This window comes from Giraffa tippelskirchi, chromosome 10 (assembly GCF_054371585.1).
Source record: "Giraffa tippelskirchi isolate mGirTip1 chromosome 10, T2T-mGirTip1v1.2.pri, whole genome shotgun sequence".
NCBI lineage: Eukaryota > Metazoa > Chordata > Mammalia > Artiodactyla > Giraffidae > Giraffa > Giraffa tippelskirchi.
In genome coordinates this window covers 108,746,474-108,773,285 of record NC_137284.1, presented here as the reverse complement: position 1 = coordinate 108,773,285, position 26,812 = coordinate 108,746,474, and the positions used below count along the sequence as shown (strand labels likewise).

The following is a 26,812-nucleotide window of genomic DNA, read 5'->3' as shown; positions in this document are numbered from 1 at the left end:
TTGTCCTAACTTCAGTAATATTTTTCTTGTACTTTGTCAGATATAGGGATATTTGGGGAGTCTGTGACCTCATGTGTCTTTTGATTCGAAAATAGAAATGTCCTCTCCAAGTATTCTCAATAATGCATCCCTGAATTGAGCATCGATAACTCAGACTCATCGAAGTAAAGTTTGACCATTGTTATGTTTTCAGGGGATGTGGTATGCCAAGGCAGTGCCTACATGTCAGTTACAGTAGTCTAGGCAGGTAAGAGGTAGACTTTGGTAGATTCTTCTAAAAGTTTGACCCATACAAACTGGCACAAATCATAGTGCTTTTTGATTGTGCAGTAAAATCTCATTTAATTATACACAGATTATTTATTTGGATAAAGAAGCTGATATAAATTTTGTGACCATAAATTTTCTAGGGGAAGACCTCATATGATATTTTCTGCCTAAAGTGACTTGGTGACAATAGACTGAAAGACACACATGATGAAATGGGAAAAAAGTTCTCACCGAGTAGCCAAGAGCATGGGATTTAGAGCCATGCAGTCCTGGAACCCATTACAGTTCTTACTTTTAATAATTGTGTTATTTATGATAAACTTTTTTACTTTAAACTACATCTAGCACCTTAGTTGGAAGTTACAGCACCAACTTCACAGGATAATTATTTATTAGTACAAATAATGTTTATAAATTTCTTAGCATACTTTCTAGTACATGAAAGATCCTAAACAGTTGTTACTTTTGTTGTTATTGTTTCTAGTGTCATTATTATTCACAAGAATCAACCCTCCAAAGATCAACTTTTAGAGAGTATTTCCAGAAGTAAGAATAATAACATGGAATTAAATAATGAAATAACTACAATTGATAAATGGTGCCAGTGCTTATTCACTCAATCATGTCTGATTCTCTGTGGCCCCATGAACTATAGCCTTCCAGGCTCCTCTGTCCTTGAAATTTTTCAGGCAAGAATACTGGAGCGGGTTGCCATTTCCTACGTCAGGGGATTTTCCCGACCCACGGATTGAACCACATCTCTTGTGTCTCCTTTGGCAGATGGGTTCTTGACCACTAACACCACTTGGGAAGCCTCCCCATGATTGATAAACATGTCTCATTAAGTCTAAAAGCGCCTGGCAAAGGAAATTACTTTTCTGATTTTTTTAACTGATGAGAAAACTGAGACACTGAGACCTAAAATAACTTTCCCAGAGACATACAGCTTATAAGGAAAGGTGTCAAAAATTTGCCTAGGTCTTCAGACTTCCAACTTTCATGACCCTTGCTGCCTCTTACAAGGAAATACATAAGCAAGCATAAGTCATCGCCCAAAGTGGTGAGTAACTGAAGGACCCAGCGCTACATGTTAGACCAGGTAACTAATGACCTCAGAGGGAAAAGCAGCCACAAATTCAGGACTCACTTTCCTGGACCTCCCTTGTCCCCTGAATCTTGACCTGGTAACTGCTATCTTGTTAGCTTTCCTATACCTATACCTGATTTTTGTTTATATTTTGTTCTAGTTATTCTCAGTGGGATAATTGGCCCACATGATCTAATTTGCCATCACCAGAAGCAGGGTCCCCCTGAATATTCATTATCAATTTTATTTTTCAGTCTTAATAATTTTGTAAGTTATTTCTGAATAGTACCTGTGACTGGAAACTTTTTCCTGAAGCAAACTTGAATGCTTAGTCAAGATGTTTGTCTAAGTGAAGCATCATTAATGTTTTGTTTTAAAACTGAATATGGCTATCCAGGATCAAATTTCATGATAATTCAGGTAGTCTACTTTGTGTTCCTTCTCCTGTCTAAAGCTTCAAGATCAGCATGAGAGTATAAGTCAAATGCAGATTTCTTAGCAAGATGTAACTTAAAAAAGATCAGAGTAGGTTGGTTTGAAGCAACCTTGTGCTTTCTGCCTGTACTGCTGCTAAACTGCATGAAGTTTGCTAAGCTTCTGTTTGTCAAAAAGGTTTTAGATTTTCACCTGATAAGAAGCAGTGTGTTTTATTTTTCATAATACTGTGTTGATAAGCCTGGCACCTTATTCTACTTTTGGTTAAAATCTGAATTAGATTTGTACAGCTTTTGAAGCATCACAAAGAACTGGAGAACTCCATTAAGTCCAATAAGTCATTTCAGTTTAAGATAAGAAAGGATGATGTTGGGGAGGGTTTCATTTTATTAGTGATGGGTTTAAAAAGCTTAAACCTCTTCATAGGCCATCCAGCTTGGTTTCATTTTTTTAATTTTATTTTATTTTATTTCAATTTCAAAGAGCTGTTTTACTTCTCAGAGGTATATAGCTCAACATTTCAAGCCCTCCTTTGCATGAAAGGAGACTCACTGAATAAAATGTATTCTTTAGAAATAATCTGGACCTAGATCAATCCTGAAAAATTCTTATATCTTACAAATATATAATTTACAACTAAAGAACTAAATTTGTACCTAGCTTTACTATGTCATTTCATATCATTGTTTCTAGCTTACCTTGGCTAATTATAACATGATAGAATACAATACAAAGTAATAGTAATCATAAAGCTCTGTAGATCAGTCATAAATATCAAAGACTTATTATGAGTTCTTATTGTGAGATGAAATCTATTTCTCTTTGATATAGTTTTTTTTCATCTAAATAAATATGATGTAATCATCATTTTACCTTCAGATGTCTAATGTGTAAGACAGGCCATTTCTAAGAATGTTCTCTTCTCAACTGAACCCTAGCTGTGGCTACACAATCTCCATTTGTTCATTTACACAGATCTCTCTATTTTTTCTTAAACCCTTCCTCTCTCACTTAGAGTTAACCATGTGCACATTTGGTAATAAATGCTACCATGGCATTTTGTGGTTTTTCCCTATACTACTATAGTGGCGGATGTGGTAGTGTTTCTATTATAAACATACGTCTGCAGAAGTTTATAATTTGTTTGAATAAAAGTTTAAAGATGTTACTTTGTACATTGGGTTCCAATGGTGTGTTTGTATTTTCTGATTTTTTAAAAAAGTAGGATTGCATATAAATGCTTATTCCACAGTATCTTCTGCTTAAGGTTTTGAGTGCCTTATCATTCATGTAAAATTGGCATGGCAAATAGTGTTATTCCTGTTTTATGGAGACTTTGGATATACCCTGGACTTCCCAGGTGGTGCTAGTGGTAAAGAATCCGCCGGCCAGTGCAGGAGACACAGGAGATGCGGGTTCGATCCCTGGGTCAGAAATATCCCCTAGAATAGGAAATGGCAGCTCCAGTATTTTTGCCTGGAAAGTTCCATGGACAGAGGATCCTGGCAGGTTACAGTCCATGGGGTCACAGAGAGTCAGACCCGAAGGAGTGACTGAGTGCGTGCGCACGTGCACACGTACACACACACACACACACACACACACACACACACAGATATAGCCTACAGAGATTAGGTGATTTATCAAAGTGAAGAGGCAGTTGAGGTGAATGTGTTAAGTCAAAACCCAGAAGCCTAAGGGCAGTTATCTCCAACTTGGTTGTTTTAATTTGTAAGTGGCACGAGGAAACTCTTTTAGGTTTTTTTTTTTTTTTTTTTTAAGGTTACTTTGGTTGATACCCTAGGAAATACACTTTACAAACTTGGTCAAACTTTCTGCTTCTTATGCTTTCTGAAAAGCCATTTGCTTATACTGGTATTTAGGCACTGTGACCAGTGGAGACTAGCAGGACAGGTAGGGCAGAGACGTCAGAGACTCAGCCATGGCGGTCTGGTCTCTGGATCATAAAAGTTATAGCTCGGTTGTCTTCAGTCAGGAAGAGGATAGCAGAGACCATAGAAATGGGACATCCCACTGGTACCAAGAGGCATGTGGGGCCAGCATGGCATACAGGAGCCTCCACACAGGCAGGTGGAACACAAAAGCAGAAGACTGAGTGAGCAGCCTCTCAGTTTGGGGGATGCACGCAGCAGGCAACTTGGCACTGAAGTCAAGCAGCAGGGCTACAGCCATAGGTCTAGTTCCTTGGGAGGGATTTGGCAGGAGCAAGGCAGCCCAGTCCATTAAGGAGGGACCTTTCAAGCAGGCTCCCAACGTAGGGGCTCAGGTAGAAGGACTAAGACAAAAGTCAAGTTACCACATGGGATAGAGTCTAGAGCTTGGGAACAAAGGAAAACTCCAGTGATCAGTTCTGGACTAGATGCAGTAAGCACAAAAAAGCCCAGTAAATAAATTAATTTGTAATGCTGACAAGGGCTGTGGAGAAGATAAAACAGAATAGCATGTACATTTAAATTTATTTATTGATTTATTCACACGTTTATATCTTTATTTAACTTCCCACCTACTATTGTTTTCCAAAAGCCATACACGGGCAAACTGGGATTTAAGAGTTAGGCTGTGGATTTGAGAACTAAAATCATATCAGTTATTACTGAAGAGTGCTTGCTTAGTAGTTTCACCCCTTCCAGACATTTTTAGTGCTATTTTACCAAAATTAAGATTTTCTTTCACTCTCACAATTAGGAGGGGACGATAGATGAACATCAATTGATGTTCAATTATTAGTGCAACTGATGTTCAATGTTAGAGGATAAAGGTCAGGTCTGTGCATGTGGGTCGTGTGTTTGTGTGTTTATGTGTGGGTGTTTTTGTGTGTTTAGACATTAAAACTGAATATTGGACTTATCAGTTTAAAGGCTCTAAATGTGATGGATTCAAACACCAAAAATGTGGTTAAAATAGCTTACCTTTAAGGAACTTTTTGTACTTGAGATTCTAGATTTCCACATGGTTTTGTTTCATATTTTATCAGGTAAGTAGGCTATGTGTTTGATCGGTAGATTATCACATTGCATTTTTAAGGCTCTTCTTTTGTCTCATAAACATTCCTTTTTATTATCATATTTGAGTTTATGTAGCAATTTGGGCTCTCCAAATAATAACCCTGTATTTCAGTAGCAATCTTTTTGAAGTTTTGGCATCATGCCTCATTATATTAAAGAAATATCCATGCCAAATACCTAACCATGACATGGTTTTTGACTTGATCTGCAAGTTGGCAGTAGAAAAGGAAATTCTGTAGTACCTCTATATTAACTAAATGCCATATCTACTTAAATTATCTAATATACTACTGTAACCTACTTATGAAAACAATAGTTAGCTTAGATGAATAGTCAATAAAATAGTAGGTACTATTTTAATGCTGAAATGACCACAGAGTACATAAATGCCAAATTATATACAAAGGATCTTTCCTTCTTATACTCCAGAGATCATCATTGATGGCATCAAAAACAGCTTGGAAATAAGTCCTCTACAGTGACATTTGGGTTACTGTTTTGTCTTAATTTTCATCCCTGTTATTATTGAAATACAAATTCAATTTTAAATATTGATCTGATTTAGATTTTGATAGTTCTATAGAGATGTCTTTGTAGCAACTAGTATTTTATTATTCTTTAGTGGTTTGGAGTAGGAAGTTGTTGTTATAGCCTTTGACATCTCATTTAAAAACAATTATTGTGTTTCCTTATTTGCCTGGTGGCATCTATAATGGGTCCGCAGAGTGAAAAATCCTGATGTTGGCAATCAGTGGGAAGTTCTTTAGTGGATATATAGAGAATCTGCACTTTGGTCTAAAGAACGAACGGCTTAAGCCTAAAAGGAAGATATGTGGTGAGTGTGGAAAAGGCCTGGGGCTTAATCGTGTTGCTTGTGTGAATCAAGAGTGTGGTATGGCTGCCAAGAGAGCAGAGGCAACCAGAGGCCCGGCTGGCAGGGAGAATTTCCAGTAAACAGTGGGGTGGGGGGTGATTCTACCATCCCTGGATCCCCATCCCCAGCCTGGTGTCTCGGGGTCAGTTTGGGGTTCTCTAGTTAGCTGTATAAATGTTTAAGTGTTTAAAATTGGATCTCATTCAAAGACAAGTGGTCAGGATGGAGAGAAAACTTGAAACCATGTTTATATAAGGAAGAGCTGGAGGAACTGGGGATGTTTATTCTGGAGGAGAGGGTACAGAATTGCTGTCTTCTTAGATATAAAGGGCTGTCATGTAGAAGAGAAGTTAGATTTATTCTGCATGGCTCTGGAGGGTAGAATAAGGGCCAATGGGGCAGATTTTGGTTCAGCTTTAGAAATAACTTTCTTCTGGTTTCACGTGTCCCTGAAAGGAGTGAACTGTCTCAAAAAGTGATAATTTTGTATCTTGGGGACAGCCATACCTAGGCACATGGTTTCTGTTTTATTCCAGGAAGCATCCCATGAGACTGGATTAAAGATCTCCAGAGTCCTCCCAAATCTGTGATCCTAGCTCACCATCTCTCACCATCTCTCTGTGTCTCTGTCCAGCAGACACATTTCTTGACCAAGTACAGTGGTAGGGGTGCAGACATCTCCAGGCACTGGGGAAACCAAAATGCTGACAGTGGCCACAGCATAGGGTGTGGAGTGCTCCCAGGGTGATGAACTGGGTGCGTCCGGTCTCAGAGTCCCAGAGAGGGCCCACAAATGTGATGCTTAGATGGCGGTGCCTGAGCTGAGTTGTAAGTAGGCATTGACAAGAAAGAGTGGCGATTAGGCATTGCAACAGGAGGATCAAACCTGTGGAGAGGCCAAAGTGAGAGTGTGGGTGCAGGTGGACAGGGATAGAATAAAATGGAGCAGGAGGTGGAGCAGAGTGCTTTGTGTGCTAAACTGAACATTTGGCTTTAGGAGTTGAAGTTTAGGAATAATGTAATCCAATTTGCATATTTGAAAGGTGGCTCAGCTGATAAGGTTGAGGATGGAGCAGTACCAACAGTCACTTCATCCAGGGACTCCTCTTTGAGTCTCAGGTTTCTCACCCCTTAGGTGAGGGCCTTGGACTAGTCTACAGAATTCTATGAGGGTAGTCATTCACTGTCATCCTTTATAATTCCACTTTGTCAAGTCTGTGGTGCCCTAGGTCTCACTGGCCTCTGGATACAAATGCAATCATTGGTAGTAATACCCAGATTTCACTCACACTTTTCTGTTTTGATGCTTAGGACCTCTGGAACCCCTGAAAATCACACCCAGTTATCTCTGGGCATGTCCAGTGGGAGAGCATAATCTGCTCTTCTCCTTCAAGCCTCCTTACCTGTTGTTATCTATTCAAGCCTCCTCACCTGTTGTTATCTGGACCCACCTGAGTGTGGTGCTTCCTCATGCCAGTCCTTTGTGATGGCACTGCGGTCCCTGTCTGCCATCGATAGCCCTAAAATTCCAGCCTGTAGGGTCCTGAGGTGAACCTGCCCTCCTCACAGTCTTCACTATAGCACAGCCACACTGTCCCCAGCCAAAACGGATAAACGGCTCACTGCCTCGTTCTGTGTCACTTTTTGTCACCTTGACAGGGAAGTGGGACTGGATAGGCTTATACCTCCCAAAGTCCCTCTTGACAAAGCTCCTCTGGTTTCTGCCTGCAGCTCCAAGACTATGGAACCAATCCTGACAGACACACCAGGGTTTTCTCTCCATTCCTGTTTCCCCCAGTCTCTTCCTATCTTGGCTGGTTCTCCTTCAGCAGCAAAATGAACTATAATCCTAGGCTTCACCCTCTGGGTCATCAAACATAGCAATACCTGAGATAATGATGATTATCATGCATGGCGTAGGGCTAAAAGCTGCTTGTGTACCATCTCATTTAATCACCCCCAACCCTTGGAGGTACAGATTATTAGTAGCCTCATTTGTAGATGAGGATGAAGCTAAGAGGAATTAAGTAACATGCTCAAATAGCAGACAGAGCTAGAATTTAAAACCAGACTGTTCCAGACTACCAGACACCAAGCTCTTAACAAGTTGGCAGCACTGGGACCTAAACACTCATAATCTTATAACCTGGTTAATGGTAAAGTGCTTACTTTGCTCATTTGTTATCTTTGCATAAATTCTAAATTGGCTTTTGCATCCAGGGCTGGGAAGAAACGGTGGATGCTGCTCTTTCTCACCTCTTAAAGACCTGCCTATCGAAGAGTTCCAAGGAACAGGCTTTGAACCTCAGCAGCCAGTTGGGCATACCCAAAGACACAAGCCGATTGAAGAAGCACATCACCTTGCTGTGCGATCGATTAGCCAAAGGTGGACGTCTCTGCCTAAGTACTGATGCAGCAGCTCCGCAGACCGTGGTCATGCCAGGTAGGAACTCCGTTCATGCTCCCCAAACACAATTGTATTAAGACTTTGACCAAATTAAAGGGATGTGACTTTTATTGTGGCTGTATTGGGGGTTTACATTTCATATTAAAGTGATGATAGCCAAGAAAATTGCTTGCACGTTTCCCTTCGGATATCCCAGGGTAATCACTTGGATAAATATTCTTGGGGTATTTGCTTGCTAGATATTTCTAGAATGGTATGTCTTTTGTCTTCCCCCTGCTTTTAAATATATGATCCACTTTGTTTTGCTGCTAACCAATAAAAAGTGGATTAGAGAATAAAACCATTTCTAAGGAAAATCTTACTAAATGTGATCTCGCGATACCGTATTTCATAAATGTAAATAGTGTAATACAAGCAGCTAATATAATCCAGATGAGTCCCATCCCTTCTGCTGTTTGCTTGAATTGTGGTCACCAGAATAAGGGGGAAGAGACAAAGAAAAAACTGGAGATCAGGCAATATGAGCAGGCTTCAGGGCTGAGGCCGCTATGTGCCAGGGTGAGCGATCCAGGTTGCCCCTACCTGGGCAGTCAGTGATGGCCATGGGCATCCAGGTCAGCCCTTCCCACCATCAGAGGGGCTTAGCTGTCAAGAGCACTGCATTTTGGTCCTTTAGTGGCAGCAGCTCCCAAGTCCTGCTCCATCTTCTTAGTGTCTCTCTTCATGGCAGCAGCAAGGAGCACAGAGTAAATGAGTTTATGAAATGAAGCAGCTGTAGCATCTATTTCCTCCTCAAACAGGGACCATAGTATGGGAAGCGATGTGGATTTTTTTCATCTTCTTCCTTATATGTCTTTTGTACACCTATCTCCCTATGCTGATGCTCTTCCTCCTGTTTTCTTTCCCCCTCAACCAGCATTCCTAGAAGTAAAAAGGAATGCAAGTGAAAACTTTAAAAAGATAAACATGGAGACAGCATAGCATAAGCTAATAAGCACAGGCTCTGGAGGCAGACAGACCAGTGTTTGGGTCCTGTCTTGATGCCTTACTGCTCATATGACTTGAATATGTTACTTAACTTTCCAGAGTCTAGTCTCTCCTTTCAAAGTTGGTATAATAATGCCTTCCTTGTTTCCAGGGCCTTATATGTTTATAAAGCACCTAGCACAATTCTCGGAACAGAGATACACTCAGAAACTCAAACTATAATTACTGCCGTTGTATAGCTGTATGTATAATTCATCTTCTAAATTTGGGTGAAGAGAGTGACTGGCATGGGATCATAGCATTTTATAGTCTATGATTTGAAATATTTTTTACCTTAATTATACACAGACAGAACCTAACTTTTATTAGAAAATCATATTTCTAATATAGTGTTTCAGAATAGAATTGCTTTCCTACATAGAAACAGTTCTAATAGTTTATCTGAATTTAGGTCTTCTTCATCTTGTCCTTGTTAGCATCCTCCTAACTAGTCCTTTGGCCTCCATTCACCCATTGCTGTCCACTGTTAGGATGCCACATTTATTGAATATAGAACTATAGTCATTTGTTTAAATAACTAGATTTGGAAGCAACTTCAGGGCTGTGTCCATAGAAACCCTTGATGTAAAATTTCTAAATGTTTGGAAGGAAGATGGTGAGGAATGGAGGAAGAGAGGGAAGGGAAGAACAGAATGAAGGAAAGTAGAAAATGTGTTTGTTCACAAACCAGGAGTCTGTAAGCCAAGTGTGTGCCTGTCACACTAGTCTAACTGAGTTCGTCCCATTGGGGTGATTGAAGCTGTGCATGTTTGTCATGGTCACAATTGCTTGCTTTCACTTAATGGTGTTTGGCTTTAGCTGAGTGACTCTCCCTCCCACCTGCCGTGATCCAGTCATGATAGTGAGTTTTTAAAAATTGTTAAATCAGTTCTCTTTGTCATTACCATGCTTCATTATTGACTATAATACTTTTCCTCTTTGGAGCTCAAATTTTTCACACACTAATTTCTGTACTTGGCATGTTTTTGAGGTAGAAGAAATATGGGAAATTATTGCTGTTTTACAAATAGCAATGGAGTTAGGGAAAGCTAAATATCTTGCCCAGAGTCACATGGTTACCAGAAGGGTTAGTCTAGATTCGAAATCTTCTAGCCCATTGTGCTTCCCACACTAGACCACACAAACCACAACGGTACAAATAGATTTCTAGCCAGAGCCTCCTCTGGGTAATCTGTTCTCAATCTGGCCTTCTTTTCACTTAAATTGGTGTCACACTGTGGGAAGAAAAGGGCAGAAACTGTTTCACACAATCTCTTTTCTTTGCTATGAGGAATATAATAAAGGTTTACCTTGTATTTGCTGTGTTCTTAGTTTTTATTATCTTGGTAGGTGACTTGGTACCATTATTACAGAGATAATAAGAAATACTGTGAGTTATTTCTGCTTCAAACCAGTAACTGTGCAATTTATGATGTTAGTTTACCTGTCATAGTTGTTTCAGAATACGTGAAGGTAAGGTGGCATACTAGAAAGGAGTGGATGACCGAACACATGAATACCCAAACATTTTTCACAGACACAATCTTCTTTTTAATAGTTGAGCAGGAACTCAGAAATCATCTGGTTTGCCTCCCTCACCTAACAGCTGAGGTAACGAAGGCCCTAGAAAGATGAAGTGACTTAGTGGTTGGCATTAAAAAGCAGGAGTGTGTGTAATTTTACCATGTTCCCTATTAAATGGCAGATGAATAAACATCTCAGAATAAAAAACCCTTGGTCTTTTCTAGCCTCCTGACTTTATGAGCCTGGCACCTTGTATGTGCCCTTTCTTTGCTCCAGTAAAGGCCATGATGACAACATCCTCCCTGGCGTCCAGAATTTGAAAATCTTGCCCACTGGGAATTACCTTAAGGACTTCGTTGCCTCACATTTCTCCTGCTTGCCTTTATCACCCTTCAGATTCTCCATCAGCATTTAACCTAACCTTTACTGGATATTCTTTTTATTACAGAACCATCAAACTTATATTTCTCTTCTTATCTCTACTACTCACATCTTTCTGCTGAGGAATATTGCACTTTCATTATATGTCTTTTTCTTCATCTCAGTGATATGAATTCTACCCTTAGAACAAGAGTTCCATAGGGCCACCAATGTAGTGTTTTTCTAAAAATCTAAATGTGAATGCCTTTAGTGGTCTAGCTGACTTTCTCATACATGTTTGCTTCATCCTTGCAGGTGCTTAGGGCTGAGGTTTACCTTACATTGCTAGATTGATTATGGAAGGTTCGAGACTAATTGGTATCAGAAAAAGACTATCTGAAACTGGAACCATTTCATTGTTGTCATTGGGAAAACAAAAGATTTGTTTGAAAAATAAGTAAAATGAAAATCAGCAGTAAGTTTATCATATATTTGCCAAAATTTATGTGATGTCTGTTATGTTATAGCAGTTCTTAGAGACAGCTATGAAGGAATTGCGTGAGGTGTTTGTTTTTGTTTTGTTTCTGGTATGATGAAGGACACTCAAGTTTGGCCTAACTAGCACCTTTACAAAGAAGGCCATTTTTAAGAAAACACATTCCAACGTGTTATCCGTTTTCCTAGGGGCCTATCATTTTTATGCAAACGATTTTCTTCAGAAATATTTATCTTGTCATTATGCTAACCAGTTTTCTTCACTTCATTGTTAACTTGGAGAAGGCAATGGCACCCCACTCCAGTACTCTTGCCTGGAAAATCTCATGGACGGAGGAGCTGGTGGGCTGCAGTCCCTGGGGTCGCGAAGAGTCGGACACGTCTGAGTGACTTCACTTTCACTTTTCACTTTCATGCATTGGAGAAGGAAATGGCAACCCACTCCAGTGTTCTTGCCTGGAGAATCCCAGGGACAGGGGAGCCTCGTGGGCTGCCCTCTATGGGGTCACGCAGAGTCGGACACAACTGAAGCGCCTTAGCAGTGGCAGCAGCAGCAGCGGCAGCATCATGTTAACTGGACCAATTGCCAGATTTTCCCTGGGTACTGTCCATGCATGTGGTACAAGTGGTTCGCTAATAACACCTAATTTGCATTGCATTTTGCATCATTTGCAAGGTTTGTAATTTCCCTCTGCAACCCATTTATGCTGTATTTGTAACAATTTCCAGCAATCACTGAAAGATGAACCAACATAAGAAGTCAGTGGCAGGTGGGGATTCATATAGTGTTGAATGTGGAAAGAAACTTGAGTAGAGACTAGTTTTATAAGCGGCCAGTTAGTTTTTGAGTGACTATCTTTGTATTATGCTTTTCTTTTTTATTACTACAGCTGAGATAATTAGAACATAGGAGAATCCGCCTCCTCCCAATTATGTAAGAATTTAGAATGCGCTAGCCTAAATTCTGGTCTCATGTGCTGATGTGGCATTTCAAAGCAATGGAGAAAGGACATGGTGAATTAACTGAAAAATGTGGCTGGGAACAGACCAACCATTTGGAGGAAAAGTAGATTCCCTAGTCCATAACATGTGCCACAATACATTTCAGATGGGTAGGAGATTTAAATGTAAAAAAAAAAAAAAAAGAAAGAAAGAAACTGCCCCAACAGAACAAAATAGAGGTAGATGCATAGATATGGAGGCAAGATAGGCCTTACTAAGTTAAGTCAGCAAAGGCAGAAAGCAAAAGACAGAGTTTCAGCTATCTACTTCTTAAGATCTGGTCCAGAAGCATGTGAACTGAGGTATGTGTTAATGATAATTACCCTGGATGGTGCAGTTACAGGTGGTATCTGAGCATCCTCCTACTATTTCTCTTCCATATAAGGTGTACATTTTCCTACAACTAACATATGTAACTTTTATAAAAAGAGACTGTGGTAAAAATGCCAACAATAAAATGACTGTAGTATCAGCAATGGTAGTAAGGAAAAATGATCAGTTTCATAAATGAGGAAAATTAATGACTTTTACAGTATTCAAGGGCAATGACCTGTGTTTATGGGGCTTGTTTATATTTCAGTTGTGATAAACAAATATACAGGTTCTTCAGGAGTTTGTGCAGCTTGTTTATGAATTCTGCCTCCTTCCTACCTCTACATCTCATCTCTAAAAATAGGCCAAATCATGCAAATTATTGATCTCTGAGCAATTTTCTACCCTTTTCACAAGTGACTTCATAATTATAAGTTAGGTGAACACTTTGCCTATAAACCTCAGTCTGCTCTGAAGACTTCTTCAATAAGACTATTCCCTTCTTAGAACATTCTCATTTTCGTAACTTCTCTTTTGCTATCAGAAACTGTTCCTGACCTGCTTGGGGTTGTCTTTTCCAGTCTGCTTTGTGCATCTGTGCCTGCACATGGCCTTTTTCTCTGGGTGCACACTCCTGGTGTGTTTTCTTCCTCTTACAAGGACACTGGTACTTTTGGGTTGGGGCCTCACCCTCATGACCTCATTTAACCTTAATTACCTCTTTAAAGGTCCTATTTCCAAATACAGCCACATTGGGTGGTGACTGGTTAGGGCTTCAACCTGTGAATTTTGGGGAGGACACAAGTCAGTCCATAATGCCTCCAGATAATAGCTAAATGCATGAAGGACTTAAATTTTATTCTTTTTTTGTGAAAATAGCATCCTGCTTATGCCTAGTATATATATATAGTTGATGCCCATCATATATTTTTTAAACTTCTTATTTTGAAATAATTACAGACTCATAGGAAGATGCAAAAATACTACATAGAATCCCAGATACTCTTCATCCAGCTTTCCCCAATGGTGACATTTCATAGACAGTAGTCTAGTATCAAAAATAGGAAACTAACTTTGGTCTACCTTATGTTTTTAGAATGAATCAGTGGAGCTGTTTATAAAGAAGCTAAGTCTTAAAGTAGGTGTGAATTTTAGATTTTTAGAAAGGACAGTGGCATATACTATAGTTAGAGTTCTTAATTTAAGCAAGGAGATATGGGTCTATAAGTAAACTGCTTAAATTTCAGGTTGGAAATTTAGTTTGATAGATCAGTAAGCACCAGCTGATATAGGAACTTGAAAAGCTAGATAAAAGAGGTTGAACAAATGGTGAAGGAAGCTGTTATAGATTAAGATATAAGTGATTTATAAAGGACAGCGTTCTATTCCATTTTGAAAAGTGGTTTAAAAAACAAAGCAAAATTAACTCCCTGTGTTTTAGACATACTAATCTGATAGTGGTACACAGGAGAAAGAGGAGTATGAAAAATAGGGAAGAATATAGAAGTTTCATCAAGTTTTTCATTTGCACTGATGGAAATCATTAAGTTTGTAATTTTGTTATGAATAATGTGCTTCATTTCAAATACAGTGAGCTTGAGATGACTAAGATGCATCCAAGAAAAGAGATATGTTAATAGCTGAGGGATTTGAGTTGAAGGGAAAGATTAAAGCTTAAAAGTAGATTTTAGTGTCCTCAGCTTAGAGGCCATTACTGAAACTCTGTCATTGGATGAACACTATGGTAGTGAAGGCAGAGGCAGGGAACACTGGATTTGGGATTTATCTGCAGAGCCAGATAAGAAGTGGATTCTACATGGAGGGGGTGAATTTCAAGGAATTTCCAGCAGAAATGATGTCAGTACTATTTAGGACAGAAGGTCAAGGAAAGATCCTCTGTAACTGGAAGGAACAGTATAGGAAGGCAAATGCAAGAAGAAGTAGGCTGTTATCAAGGTTTTTATTTCTTTTCCTTTTCTTCTCTTTAGAAAATATATTTCAAGATGTTTGAAGGGTGGGGAGTGGTGGTAAGATGAGAGGGCTAAAAATCCAACATTCACATTAAATGGGGAGGTTTGAGGAAGCAGAGGAATAATCTAGAATACAGTTAAACTGAAAAGAGTATTTGAGAAGGGAAAAAAATGAGAAGCTAGATATAAATTGGAAATATAGGGAGATTTTTAAAAAAGAACATTTCATGAACTCCAGCCACATGAGCTTTGGAGAAGTAAAGTTTTATAATAATCTTCAAGAGAGCAGGAAGGGGGTGAATGGTGAGTCAGTAAATTAAGGTTGATTTGCAGTGGCTGCTGTGGGAGGGATAAGCTCAGCTGTTTAGCAATTGTGCAGCTACTTCTTCCTCTAGAGCTACAATTTTCTCATTGAAATACTGAGATAGCACCACCTTGTTTTGAAACAGCATATTGCTTCAAAATTGTTTTGAAAATCAAACTATATTGTTAGAAGTAAAGAAAGCATTCAGTTTTTAATAGGGTTGCTCCTATTTAATAATTATGAGGCTTCCCTGATGATTCAGACGGTAAAGAATCTACCAGCAATGCAAGAGACCTGGGTTCAATTCCTGGGTCATCCATTGTAATAGAGAGTCCATAATGGAATGAAGAAAGGTTAATGGAAGAATATTTGAATCCAGGATTAGAGCTGTATTTGACAGGAGAAGCAATTAGGAGTAACTATAGGGGAAGGTCTACCATCGAAGACCTAATAGAATAACGTTCTCCCTGTGTGTACTTAACAAATACTTGTTGATAGACAAGCCGGCTGGTAACTAATTACAATGTGATTACCAAAGCCCAGTTTCTTGGAAGTAGGGCTGTTAAAACAGGAGTAGAATACCAGGGCAGTTTGAGGAATTTCCTTCCCTGCAGATGTTTAAACTAATGCAGATAGTCAACAGTCTGAAGATAATTTGGGAAAAACCCTGCCTAAAAGTAGGGGGATGAATTAAATAACTCTTAAAGTACATCACTATTTCTATTTCTTCAGTCATGTCTTATGAACAGATCTGTAATATGTACATTTTTACCCTCATCCAGCTGTAAATGTGAGCTGTCTTTTCTTTGGATTAATCTCATATGAGATATTATAGTGGAAACCCTAACTGTAATTTTCAATATCATTGAAAATTGTGTAGGTTGACCAAAAGAAGGAGTACCTCCGTAGCACTGGAGCATCCCTTGGGAAGATACTTATCGCTGAGGCTTTGTATGATATAAAAAAATAACTTTTCTCCCATATTTAATTGATATATGAGACTATTTTATATTCAAATGTGAGGATAAAAAATTTGTATTTATTCCAGCAGCTGATGATTTGAAGGGATTTCTGCTGATTCAACTTGTAAAAAATTTTTTCTAGTTTTCTTCCTCTCAACTTTTACCCCTAGCTGAACTTCAGCTACCTCAGTGAGTCTGTCTTCAATAGTAAGGTTTTACTGGGTCACCTCCAAATTGGAGTAAACACATATCCTATTTTCGTTCCTTAAACTGTTACTCCCAGAACCTGTTCTCTCTCTGAGGAATTTGGTCTTCAATAATAACTTCTCTGCTTTCAGTAGAAATTCAGGATTATTAAAATTGTATGTATTGTTTTTCATTCTCCTTTAGATTTTAGGGTGCCTGGATAAAGTATTTCAAGTGCTTAGAATCAACTTGTCAGTTACTTACTTGAGACAGTCATTGAAACTTATTTTATATCATATTATTTTCATTAAAATATATGCATAATGAAAGTACTCACAGATAGATGGGGCAGATCCAGCAAGGTGGCCCATTCCTGTGGCTTAGTCATTTTTATTTCTGGCCAAAATACCTAGCCTAAACTAGGAATGACCTTCTGCTTCTGACACTATGCAGCCCTCACAAGGAATGATGATGTTCTTGCAGTTAGAACTGTGGAATGAAGTCAGGTCTGTGCTCCCAGCCTTTAAAACACACTTTTCACATTAAACTTTGAAATAAAAACATTTTTAGTGTGTTTATTCAAATAAATTATTGGAATAATTAGCCCCTTTTGATTTATGTGTAATGTGATATTTCCTAAACAATTAAAAATGAAAATGAAAAACTATTCTCTTGTATCTAGTGGCTCTTAGAGTATATAACCTGATTCTGAAAAGTAAAACACCTTTAGTTGTATTTCTCTGTACAATATGTCTCAACTCTATGCTTTTTAAAAGGTAGCTTTTTGTTTTTAAAATGTTTGATTTTTAAAATAAATAGTATTGTGGTTAGTTAGAATTTTTGTATTTCTCTCAGATTTGCTTTCTGAGCAATATTCCATGTCATGTGCAAAATGTTCCTGAAAAATATGATATCACTCTCTAGCTTCAGAAGCTGTCATTTATGCTGATACTGATAGGAAGATTTTTATTTAGTATAGGCATTTGCATATTGGTTGTTCTAAGATATTTTTGGCTTTTGTTCTAAGATATTTATGGCTTTAAAGCCCATAAAACAAGAATCAAATTTAAACTCCATAAAACAAGAAGTAAATACATTGTACTAGTAAGTAGTATGGCAAGGCATGCAGGGCCCCAGCTTACTAGTTATAAGCAAATGGAATGGCAGATACCAAGGGTTCAAGTGTGAAGTTTCATGGGTTTCACTCAGTATGTGAGCAAATTTGGAAAACTCAGCAGTGGCCACAGGACTGGAAAAGGTCAGTTTTCATTCCAATCCCAAAGAAAGGCAATGCCAAGAATGTTCAAACTATTGCACAATTGCGCTCATCTCACATGCTAGTAAAGTAATGCTCAAAATTCTCCAAGTCAGGCTTCATCTGTATGTGAACCGTGAACTTCCAGATGTTCAAACTGGATTTAGAAAAGACAGAGGAACCAGAAATCAAATTGCCAACATCCGTTGGGTCATCAAAAAAGCAAGAGAGTTCCAGAAAAACATCTACTTCTGTTTTATTGACTATGCCAAAGGCTTTGACTGTGTGGATCACAACAAACAGTGGAAAATTCTTAAAGAGATGGTAATATCAAACCACCTGACCTGCCTCCTGAGAAATCTGTATGCAGGTCAGGAAGCAACAGTTAGAACTGGACATGGAACAACAAACTGGTTCCAAATAGGAAAAGGAGTATGTCAAGGCTGTATATTGTCACCCTGCTTATTTAACTTATATGCAGAGTACATCATGAGAAACTCTGGGCTGGATGAAGCACAAGCTGGAATCAAGATTGCTGGGGGAAATATCAATAACCTCAGATATACAGATGACACCACCCTTATGGCAGAAAGTGAAAAAGAACTAAAGAGCCTCTTGATGAAAGTGAAAGAGGAGAGTGAAAAAGTTGGCTTAAAGCTCAGCATTCAGAAAACTAAGATCATGGCATCTGGTCCCATCACTTCATGGCAAATAGATGGGGAAACAGTGGAAACAGTGGAAACAGTGGCTGACTTTATTTGGGGGGCTCCAAAATCTCTGCAGATGGTGACTGCAGCCATGAAATTAAAAGACAGTTACTCCTTGGAAGAAAAGTTATGACCAACCTAAACAGCATATTAAAAAGCAGAGACATTACTTTGCCAACAAAGATCCGTCTGGTCAAAGCTATGGTTTTTCCTGTAGTCATGTATGGATGTGAGAGTTGGACTATAAAGAAAATTGAGCACCGAAGAATTGATGCTTTTGAACTGTGGTGCTGGAGAAGTCTCTTGAGAGTCCCTTGGACTGCAAGGAGATCCAACCAGTCCATCCTAAAGGAATCAGTCCTGAATATTCATTGGAAGGACTGATGCTGAAGCTGAAACTCCAGTACTTTGGCCACCTGATGGGAAGAACTGACTCATTGGTAAAGACCCTGATGCTGGGAAAAATTGAAGGCAGGAGAAGGGGACGACAGAGGATGAGATGGTTGGATGGCATCACCGACTCAATGGACATGAGTTTGAGTCAACTCTATGGATAGGGAGGCCTAGCGTGCTGCAAGTCTGTCCATGGGGTCGCAAAGAGTCGGACACGACTGAGTGACCGAACTGAACTGAAACGTGAAAAAATAAAGTTTGATACAGCATACTTTGTCAGTGGGACATTTAGTCATATATAGCAGATAAGTTAGCTAATATTGTTACTTGTTTTTATTTTTTTAAGAGATAAATCTTTCCTTTCAAAATTAGATAAAATACAAGACTGCTAAATTTTTAAAACTTGACATGTCATCTCATGGAAAATCATTGATAATTTTTACACTTTATAAATTTATAAATGATGAACTTCAGCCACCATTTCCATTTTAAAAACATATCATGGACAAAGCCAAGGTTGAGACCTCAAAGTGAAATTTTTTTTGAGTATGTAGTATGTTTCAGGCACTGTTCTAGGTACTACAGGCACAGTGGTAAACAGTCCACCTTTTCTTTTCTGGTGTTACTTTCTCATTTCTAAACTTTGCCCAGTTTTCCTCTGCTATATTACATTGATTCTATTTATTACCCTCCAGACTTATAAATTATACCAATTATACTGTGGTCACATATATAATTTTGGGATAAAGCTAATAACAGTATCTGTAAACAGTTCATCTTTGGCGTAGGGAACAATATTAGTGGCATAATGAGCATGTGTAAAATTTTTCAAAGGGGGAAAGGAGTTTTCTTCATGAAAGACTGTTTTTTTTTTGTTTGTTTTTTAACAAAAATTAAAAAAAAAAACAACACTGTCATGTTCCAGGCACTCTACTGGGCACTGGAATATGCTGATTAAGAAGAGAGATTCCCCCCCTCATGGGAGCTTACCTTCTGGCATAGGAGTCAGATAATAAGCGGTTGTACGGCTAAATAGGAGAACTGCAGGTTGAATTATGTGCAGTGAAACAAATAGGAAGTTGAAAGAGTTGCGCAGATGGGGGCTACTTTAAACAGTGTGATTGGAGAAGGTTTCTGTGATTTGGAAGACAAGAAATGAGGAACTAAGGGAGTAGCATTCCAAGCTGAAAGAATAGGATTCAAAAGCCTGGATTTGCTAAGAGTAGTTCATATTCATACACATACAGGCACACATGTAAGTATCTGAGCTAATAAATGTGTTAATTAAATCATCGAGGGGAATACTCTCCCACCATATCATATATCAAATTATCACATGTAAACTTTAAATCTCTTACATCTTTGTTAATTATACCCAATAAAGCTGAAGAAAAAAGAATTTAAAGGGCTGGAGGCTAGAAGGGGCTCGATGTATTCAAAATATAGTTGATGGCTTGATCTTAATGAGGAAGGGAGAGCCACATCATGTGATAGTCCTTACATTCCATGGTCAGGAATTTAGATGTTACCTTATGAGTAGTGGGCTTCCCAAGTGGCACTATTATTAAAGAATCCACCTGCCAATTCAGGAGATGCAAGAGACACAGGTCGATCCCTGCTTCAGGAAGATCCACTGGAGAAGGAAATGGCAACCCATTCCAGTATTCTTGCTTGGAAAATTCCATCGACAGAGGAACCTGGTGGGCTATAGTCCATAGGGTCCCAAAGAGTCAAATGCTACTGAGTGTGCACACGTGCGCACACACACACATGCATGCACACACACACACGCATACACACACTGTGAGTAGTAGGAAGCCATCAAATGGTTTTAAGCAGGGAAATTATGTGATCTGATCTGTGTTTTCAAGAATTACTATGGCTAGTGTGTCCAGAATGATTTGGAAAACAGCTGGAATTGAAACAGAGGGAGAGCTAGAGAGACTATTTTAGACATGTAGGTGAGAGGTGATGATGACTGGGGTTGTGATGATGGCATATTTCAGAGGCTGGAATATGTAGAACATGGTGATGGATTGCACGTAAGGGGTCAGACAAGGAAGCGGAGATGACTTCTGGAATGTTGGCTTTAGTAACAAGGTAGAAAGTAGTATTGTTGGTGAAATGAGGGAATCTGGAGGAAGAACAGTGTGTGTTTGAATGTGGATGATGGGAAGGACAGAGTAAACGACTCAGTTTTGGACCTATTCCATTTGTGAAGCCTAGTGGACACCCAGTTGTAAACACTGAGTGGTCTGGTGCTCAGGGGAGACTGTTGGGAGATGGCAGCCTCTGTATCACAGTCTTTGAAGCTGGACGGGCTCACTCATGGAGAGAGAAAAGAGAAGGGAGGCCTCATCTAAACCTTGAGGCTTTCCAGCATCTAGAGGTCAGGAAGAAGGGAAGGAACCAACATTGGAAATTGAAGAGAAGTAGCCAAGGAATGAGTAAAAGGAAAACTGTGAGAAAAGAGCCACATGGAAGCCAAGAGGGGAGAATTTCCAAGGTCAGCATTGTCACATGCTGCTAAGATGGAGCAAGATGAGGGCAGAGGTGGGAGCTGACAGATTTCTACCTGAGGTTCTAATACATTCTGTATAACATGTAGTCTATTTTGTAAATTAATGAAATAATCATACAGATGTGGAAGTGAGTGTTAGTCACTCAGTTGTGTCCAACTCTTTAAGACCCCATGGGCTGTAGCCCACCAGGCTCCAGGCAAGAATACTCAAGTGGGTTGCCATTTCCTTCTCTAGGGGATCTTTCCAACCCAGGGACTGAATCCGGGTCTCCTGCATTGCAGGAAGATTCCTTACTATCTAGCCACCAAAGAAGCCCAGTCATACAAATATCCAGTTACAAAGTGAGGTAAATACTATGAGGCAAGAGATTATAGAGGCTCAGACTTGGAAAGTAGCAGGGAAATCAAGAAGATAGATAGCCATGAGAACTTCTTCAGAAGAGAAAATGAGCAGATTTGTTAATTGATTGGACGTAAGTCTTCATGACCCATATAATCACAATGGAGTGATCGCTAACCTAGAGCCAGACATCCTGGAATGCAAAGTCAAGTGGGCCTTAGGAAGCATCACTACGAACAAAGCTAGTGGAGGTGATGGAATTCCAGTTGAGTTATTTCAAATCCTAAAAGATGATGCTGTGAAAGTGCTGCACTCAATATGCCAGCAAATTTGGAAAACTCAGCAGTGGCCACAGGACTGGAAAAGGTCAGTTTTCGTTCCAATCCCAAAGAAAGGCAATGCCAAAGAATGCTCGAACTACCGCACAATTGCACTTATCTCACATGCTAGTAAAGTAATGCTCAAAATTCTCCAAGCCAGGCTTCAGCAATACATGAACTGTGAACTTTCAGATGTTCAAGCTGGTTTTAGAAAAGGCAGAGGAATCAGAGATCAAATTGCCAACATCTGCTGGATCATCGAAAAGCAAGAGAGTTCCAGAAAAACATCTGTTTCTGCTTTATTGACTATGCCAAAGCCTTTGACTGTGTGGCTTACAATAAACTGTGGAAAATTCTGAAAGAAATGGGAATACCAGACCATCTTACCTGCCTCTTGAGAAATCTGTATGCAGGTCAGGAAGCCACAGTTAGAACTGGCCATGGAACAACAGACTGGTTCCAAATAGGAAAAGGAGTATTTCAAGGCTGTGTATTGTCACCCTGCTTATTTAACTTATATGCAGAGTACATCATGAGAAACACTGGGCTGGATGAAGCACAAGCTGGAATCAAGATTGCTGGGAGAAATACCAGTAACCCCAGATATGCAGGTGACACCACCCTTATGGCAGAAAGCGAAGAAGAACTAAAGAGCCTCTTGATGAAAGTGAAAGAGGAGAGTGAAAAAGTTGGCTTAAAGCTCAACATTCATAAAACTAAGATCATGGCATGTGGTCCCATCATTTCATGGGAAATAGATGGGGAAACAGTGGAAACAGTGGCTGACTTTATTTTGAGGGGCTCCAAAATCACTGCAGATGGTGACTGCAGCCATGAAATCAAAAGACCCTTACTCCTTGGAAGGAAAGTTACGACCAACCTAGACAGCATATTAAAAAGCAGAGACATTACTTTGCCAACAAAGGCCTGTCTAGTCAAGGCTATGGTTTTTCCAGTGGTCATGCATGGATGTGAGAGTTGGACTATAAAGAAAATTGAGCGTCGAGGAATTGATGCTTTTGAACTGTGGTGTTGGAGAAGACTCTTGAGAGTCCCTTGAACAGCAAGGAGATCCAACCAGTCCATCCTAAAGGAGATCAGTCCTGAGTGTTCATTGGAAGGACTGATGTTGAAGCTGAAACTCCAATACTTTGGCCACCTGATGCGAAGAGCTGATTCATTTGAAAAGACCCTGATGCTGGAAAAGATTGAGAGCAGAAGGAGAAGGGGATGACAGAGTATAAGATGGTTGGATGGCATCACCGACTCAATGGACATGATTTTGGGTCCAACTCCGGGAGTTGGTGATGGACAGGGAGGCCTGGTGTGCTGCGGTCCATTGGGTCGCAAGGAGTCAGACACGACTAAGTGACTGATCTGAACTGAAGGGTTAATTGGAAAAGAGAAATATTGGGGTGGGGTCCTGGATTGCTTGTTCCAGTTGGCTGGTGCTCCATTCATTGAGAAGGCATCTTTGGAAGAGGATGAAGCTTGATGGAAACAGGTCATGAGTTCAGTTATATCCAAGTTAATTTGAGTGCTTATCTCATGTCTGCTTTTCCTGTAGGAAGCCTTCCCTGAATATTCTACCCTTAGCTAATTATTCTAATTCCTATAGATAAAATAATGTTTGCAATTTCATATGTTTCAACCCTACACTTACTGTCAGTACTTCACATTGGCACTTTTTGTTACACTCTCTGGTTCTCTATGTGCTGTATATCATTGTTATTTAGAGTATAAACTCCATGTGAACACAAAATGCATGATTACTATTTTTGTTTATACAAGCTGATGACACTTGGCAGAGTATAACGTTATGTAGTATTGTGTATTTTTATTCCCAATGTCACTAGGTGATTTTCTTGAGATATAGACTAATTTCTTATGGGTTATTTAATAATCTCAAAGATTCATTAGATAAAGAATGTCTTCAAGTGAATTATATACTCGGACGTTCTAGTGGAATATGTTCCCTATCTGGAACTACTTTTGAATTAAATTTGTGAAATCCCTACTACTTACTGTGTTGAGTAGTATTACTGAGGCTGTGAGTAAAACACAAAGATGGTGAACCCTCGAGTTTTGCCAGTCTTATATTTTGCCTTTTGTGAGTTATTTCTTTAATACATTACAAAACATCATCTAAATTTGCATCTGTTATAGAATTTGATAGCCTCTTCATACTTCAAGTTGGCCTCAGAGATTTCAGCATTGGAAAGTTGGGATTTTATTTTCCCAGCTGTTTCAATGTAATATATTTGAAGACAGAGGCACTGTCCGGTAAGTTTATAGCCTAAATAAATCTGTTTTAAAGGTGTGCTGTCTGGGGCTAGGTGGCATAATGGGATGACATATGAGCTATTCATATTTGAAGACCTGGCACTAAACTTGTCTCAGGATGCCAGGAAAATGACTTTAGAGGTGTCAATTTGCTGGAGTCCTTGGTGGGCATCTGAGAACATCACAGGATCAGTGTAAGGTCTAACATAATGTATCCTCTGTAAATTATATTGCTACATTAGCCACCTAAGGTCCAAAAGAGCAATTTTTGAATGACTTCAGTAGACATTTCAAAATCTTGTTTTAATAAGTAATGTGAAGTGCAAGCCATGAGAAGTACAAGACTGTCTGAATGAAAATCAGCCTAATCTAAAGGGTTATATGTGAGACTGGGAGTTGAAAGTTAATCTTTAATATTTCTCTACTATTTATCTGGCTCATCAGTTATTTAGCAAATATTTACTTAATCCCCTTTTTCTGAGCCTTTATCATTTTAGGCATGGATTTCATAACAAGACCAGTTACCTTTCTTCTCCTGGCTTCAGGTCTCCTACAAATGCCAGTAAAAATATTTCAAAAAAGTGTCATGAAAAAACTTATTGTTACTAAGAAAAACCCTTGATAACCTTGTCTTCAATACTTGTAAAGTCATCTCTCAATAATCCCAAGATTCTTAAGTGGACTGCTTATCTGAAGATCTTTTACTTTTTCTACTTACCTTTGCCAAGAATGTCTAATATTAATAATTATACACTCAGTTTCCATTTGAATAGCTTTTTGAATTACTTAAAAGGCTATCATCATGAATTCATATTTAATATCTGAATCTAAGGTTTCCTTATTGTAGTAACACATTGTGCGCTAGCCAGAAACATCACTTAATTTGAGAAAGCATAATATGCTCAAAGGTGCCAGTCAGACTTTGATTTTTATTGTGAAAATATATTTCAATAACTCACAGACTTACTGTTTATTAACTTGACCTATTTAGTTCCTTTCCTTTTGTATTTAACTCCTGTGCATAAAATGATCTGGTTAATGGTTTTTTTTTCCAGAGGAGACTCTAACAAGGAAAGCAGTGGTGGTGGACCATGACAGCTGATGAGGGGTGATCCTGGGCAAAGAGTGTCTGTCTTCTTTCTCTATCCACGAGAAGGGTTCAGTCTGAAAATAAGCTACACATGGTTTTGTAGCATTTCTAAGGAGTTGATCCAAGTTGATAGTTCTCCAAGTTGCTTCTAGGCTCTTTTCTTTTTGAAGATCTTCCTGTTGACTTGGATGCTTGGAATTATCCATGGAATGCAGGATGCTGAAATACAGACAGATGGTTTTCACTCAACCTCTGTGAACCTCAATTTCTTTTTCTTTACCTCTAACTGTTAGGATCTCAGTATCCTTCTCTGTGTGTTTGTGATACAACCCTCCACCAGAAACTGTCCCAAGTTCTACTTCCTGTGACTCTGCTGATTGCTTGGGCAGAGCCTTTGATGCCTCATAGTCAGTTCATAGAAGGATGTGAAGAGAATTGGGGATAAATTGTACCTCTTTAACTGAAGAGGTGATTTCAGGTTAAAATATACTATAATCATTATCTCTTGGAATTAAAATTGTGTTTATTATATAAATCATTATTGAGTACTTATTATGTGCCTATTACCATACAGAAGTCTAGGTGTACAGAGGTGAACAAAATAGATGAAGGCTCTGCCCTAATAAACCATCCATCCCAGTTGGGGAAGGAAGGCAATACACAAACACATAAAAAGATAATTACAAACTGTAATGAATAATATGAAGGCAATAAGCAAGGTAGTGTGGTAAAGAGTAACCAGCAGAGAGAGGAAGGATTGGGGAACCCTTCCTAAAGAGGGGTTATCTGCAGTGAGATGGGAAGGAGCCATCTGTAGGAAGATGCCCTTGGTGGGGTTGGGAGTGAAAGTAGGGGAAGCAGTAGATGTCCCAGAGAGAGGGAACAGGAAATGCAAAGCAAGTAGGAAAGAAGGCCAAGGTGACCGGGGAGCATGACAGGGGACGGGATTGGTAAACTGAGTAGGGGCCAGATCATAGAGGAGGCCTTGTTTCAAAGCTTAGGGTTTATTAGAAATGACAATTCTTGAAATAGGACATTTTTTATGAACCTGTTATCTCTTAGACCAAATGAAAGGTGACAGTCCTAAACTTGAATAGTCAATGTGCATTCATAATCTGGAGTGGTTTTGAGCAGAGCCAGCAACATGTTGAAGCAGTACTTTATTATATTCAAAGGCCTGAGACCACTCAGTTCTAAAGCATTTATCACTTGAAACTGGAGGAGTAGAAAAGTTTAAAAGGCCATAGCAATAACATTTGAGAAAATGAATAATTTAAAGTGAATTAAACCATGAATAATGAATTATAAAAAAGAATCCTTACTTGTGATTAGAGATTCATAATTTTCATTTTACAGCAAAATATGGTTGGCTGCCATGCATTCCTGACTTACTTCATCTAAGTACAATTAGGCCCAACACATTAGTGCCTTGATGTGCAGACTTATGACTGGCTTCTTGTGTTGAAACCATTAAATTTTAATGTATTCAGCTTAAGTATAAGTGGTCACAGATGATTCATGACCCTGCTCCCTGCTTTTGGTGAAAGTGATGGTTAGCACAAGAATTGTCCCCAATGGCCACACTTATCTTCGTAGTTGATTTCCTAAACATGTTTGTGTCCCTAGAAAACCAGAAATAAACATTGCATAGCTGATAGGTAAA

The 26,812-nt window shown here is 39.0% G+C and overlaps 1 protein-coding gene across 20 annotated transcripts in view; it reads left to right on the top strand.

The window, feature by feature from the left end:
- Nucleotides 1-26,812, top strand: part of BBS9 (Bardet-Biedl syndrome 9) — a 458,699-nt gene that overhangs the window by 390,127 nt on the left and 41,760 nt on the right. For all 20 annotated transcript variants that reach the window (XM_081533569.1, XM_081533584.1, XM_081533581.1 and 17 more), the window contains one exon: nucleotides 7,913-8,135. In XM_081533569.1, the coding sequence (XP_081389695.1) occupies nucleotides 7,913-8,135 (223 nt within the window). The remainder of the gene's footprint in view (nucleotides 1-7,912; nucleotides 8,136-26,812) is intronic.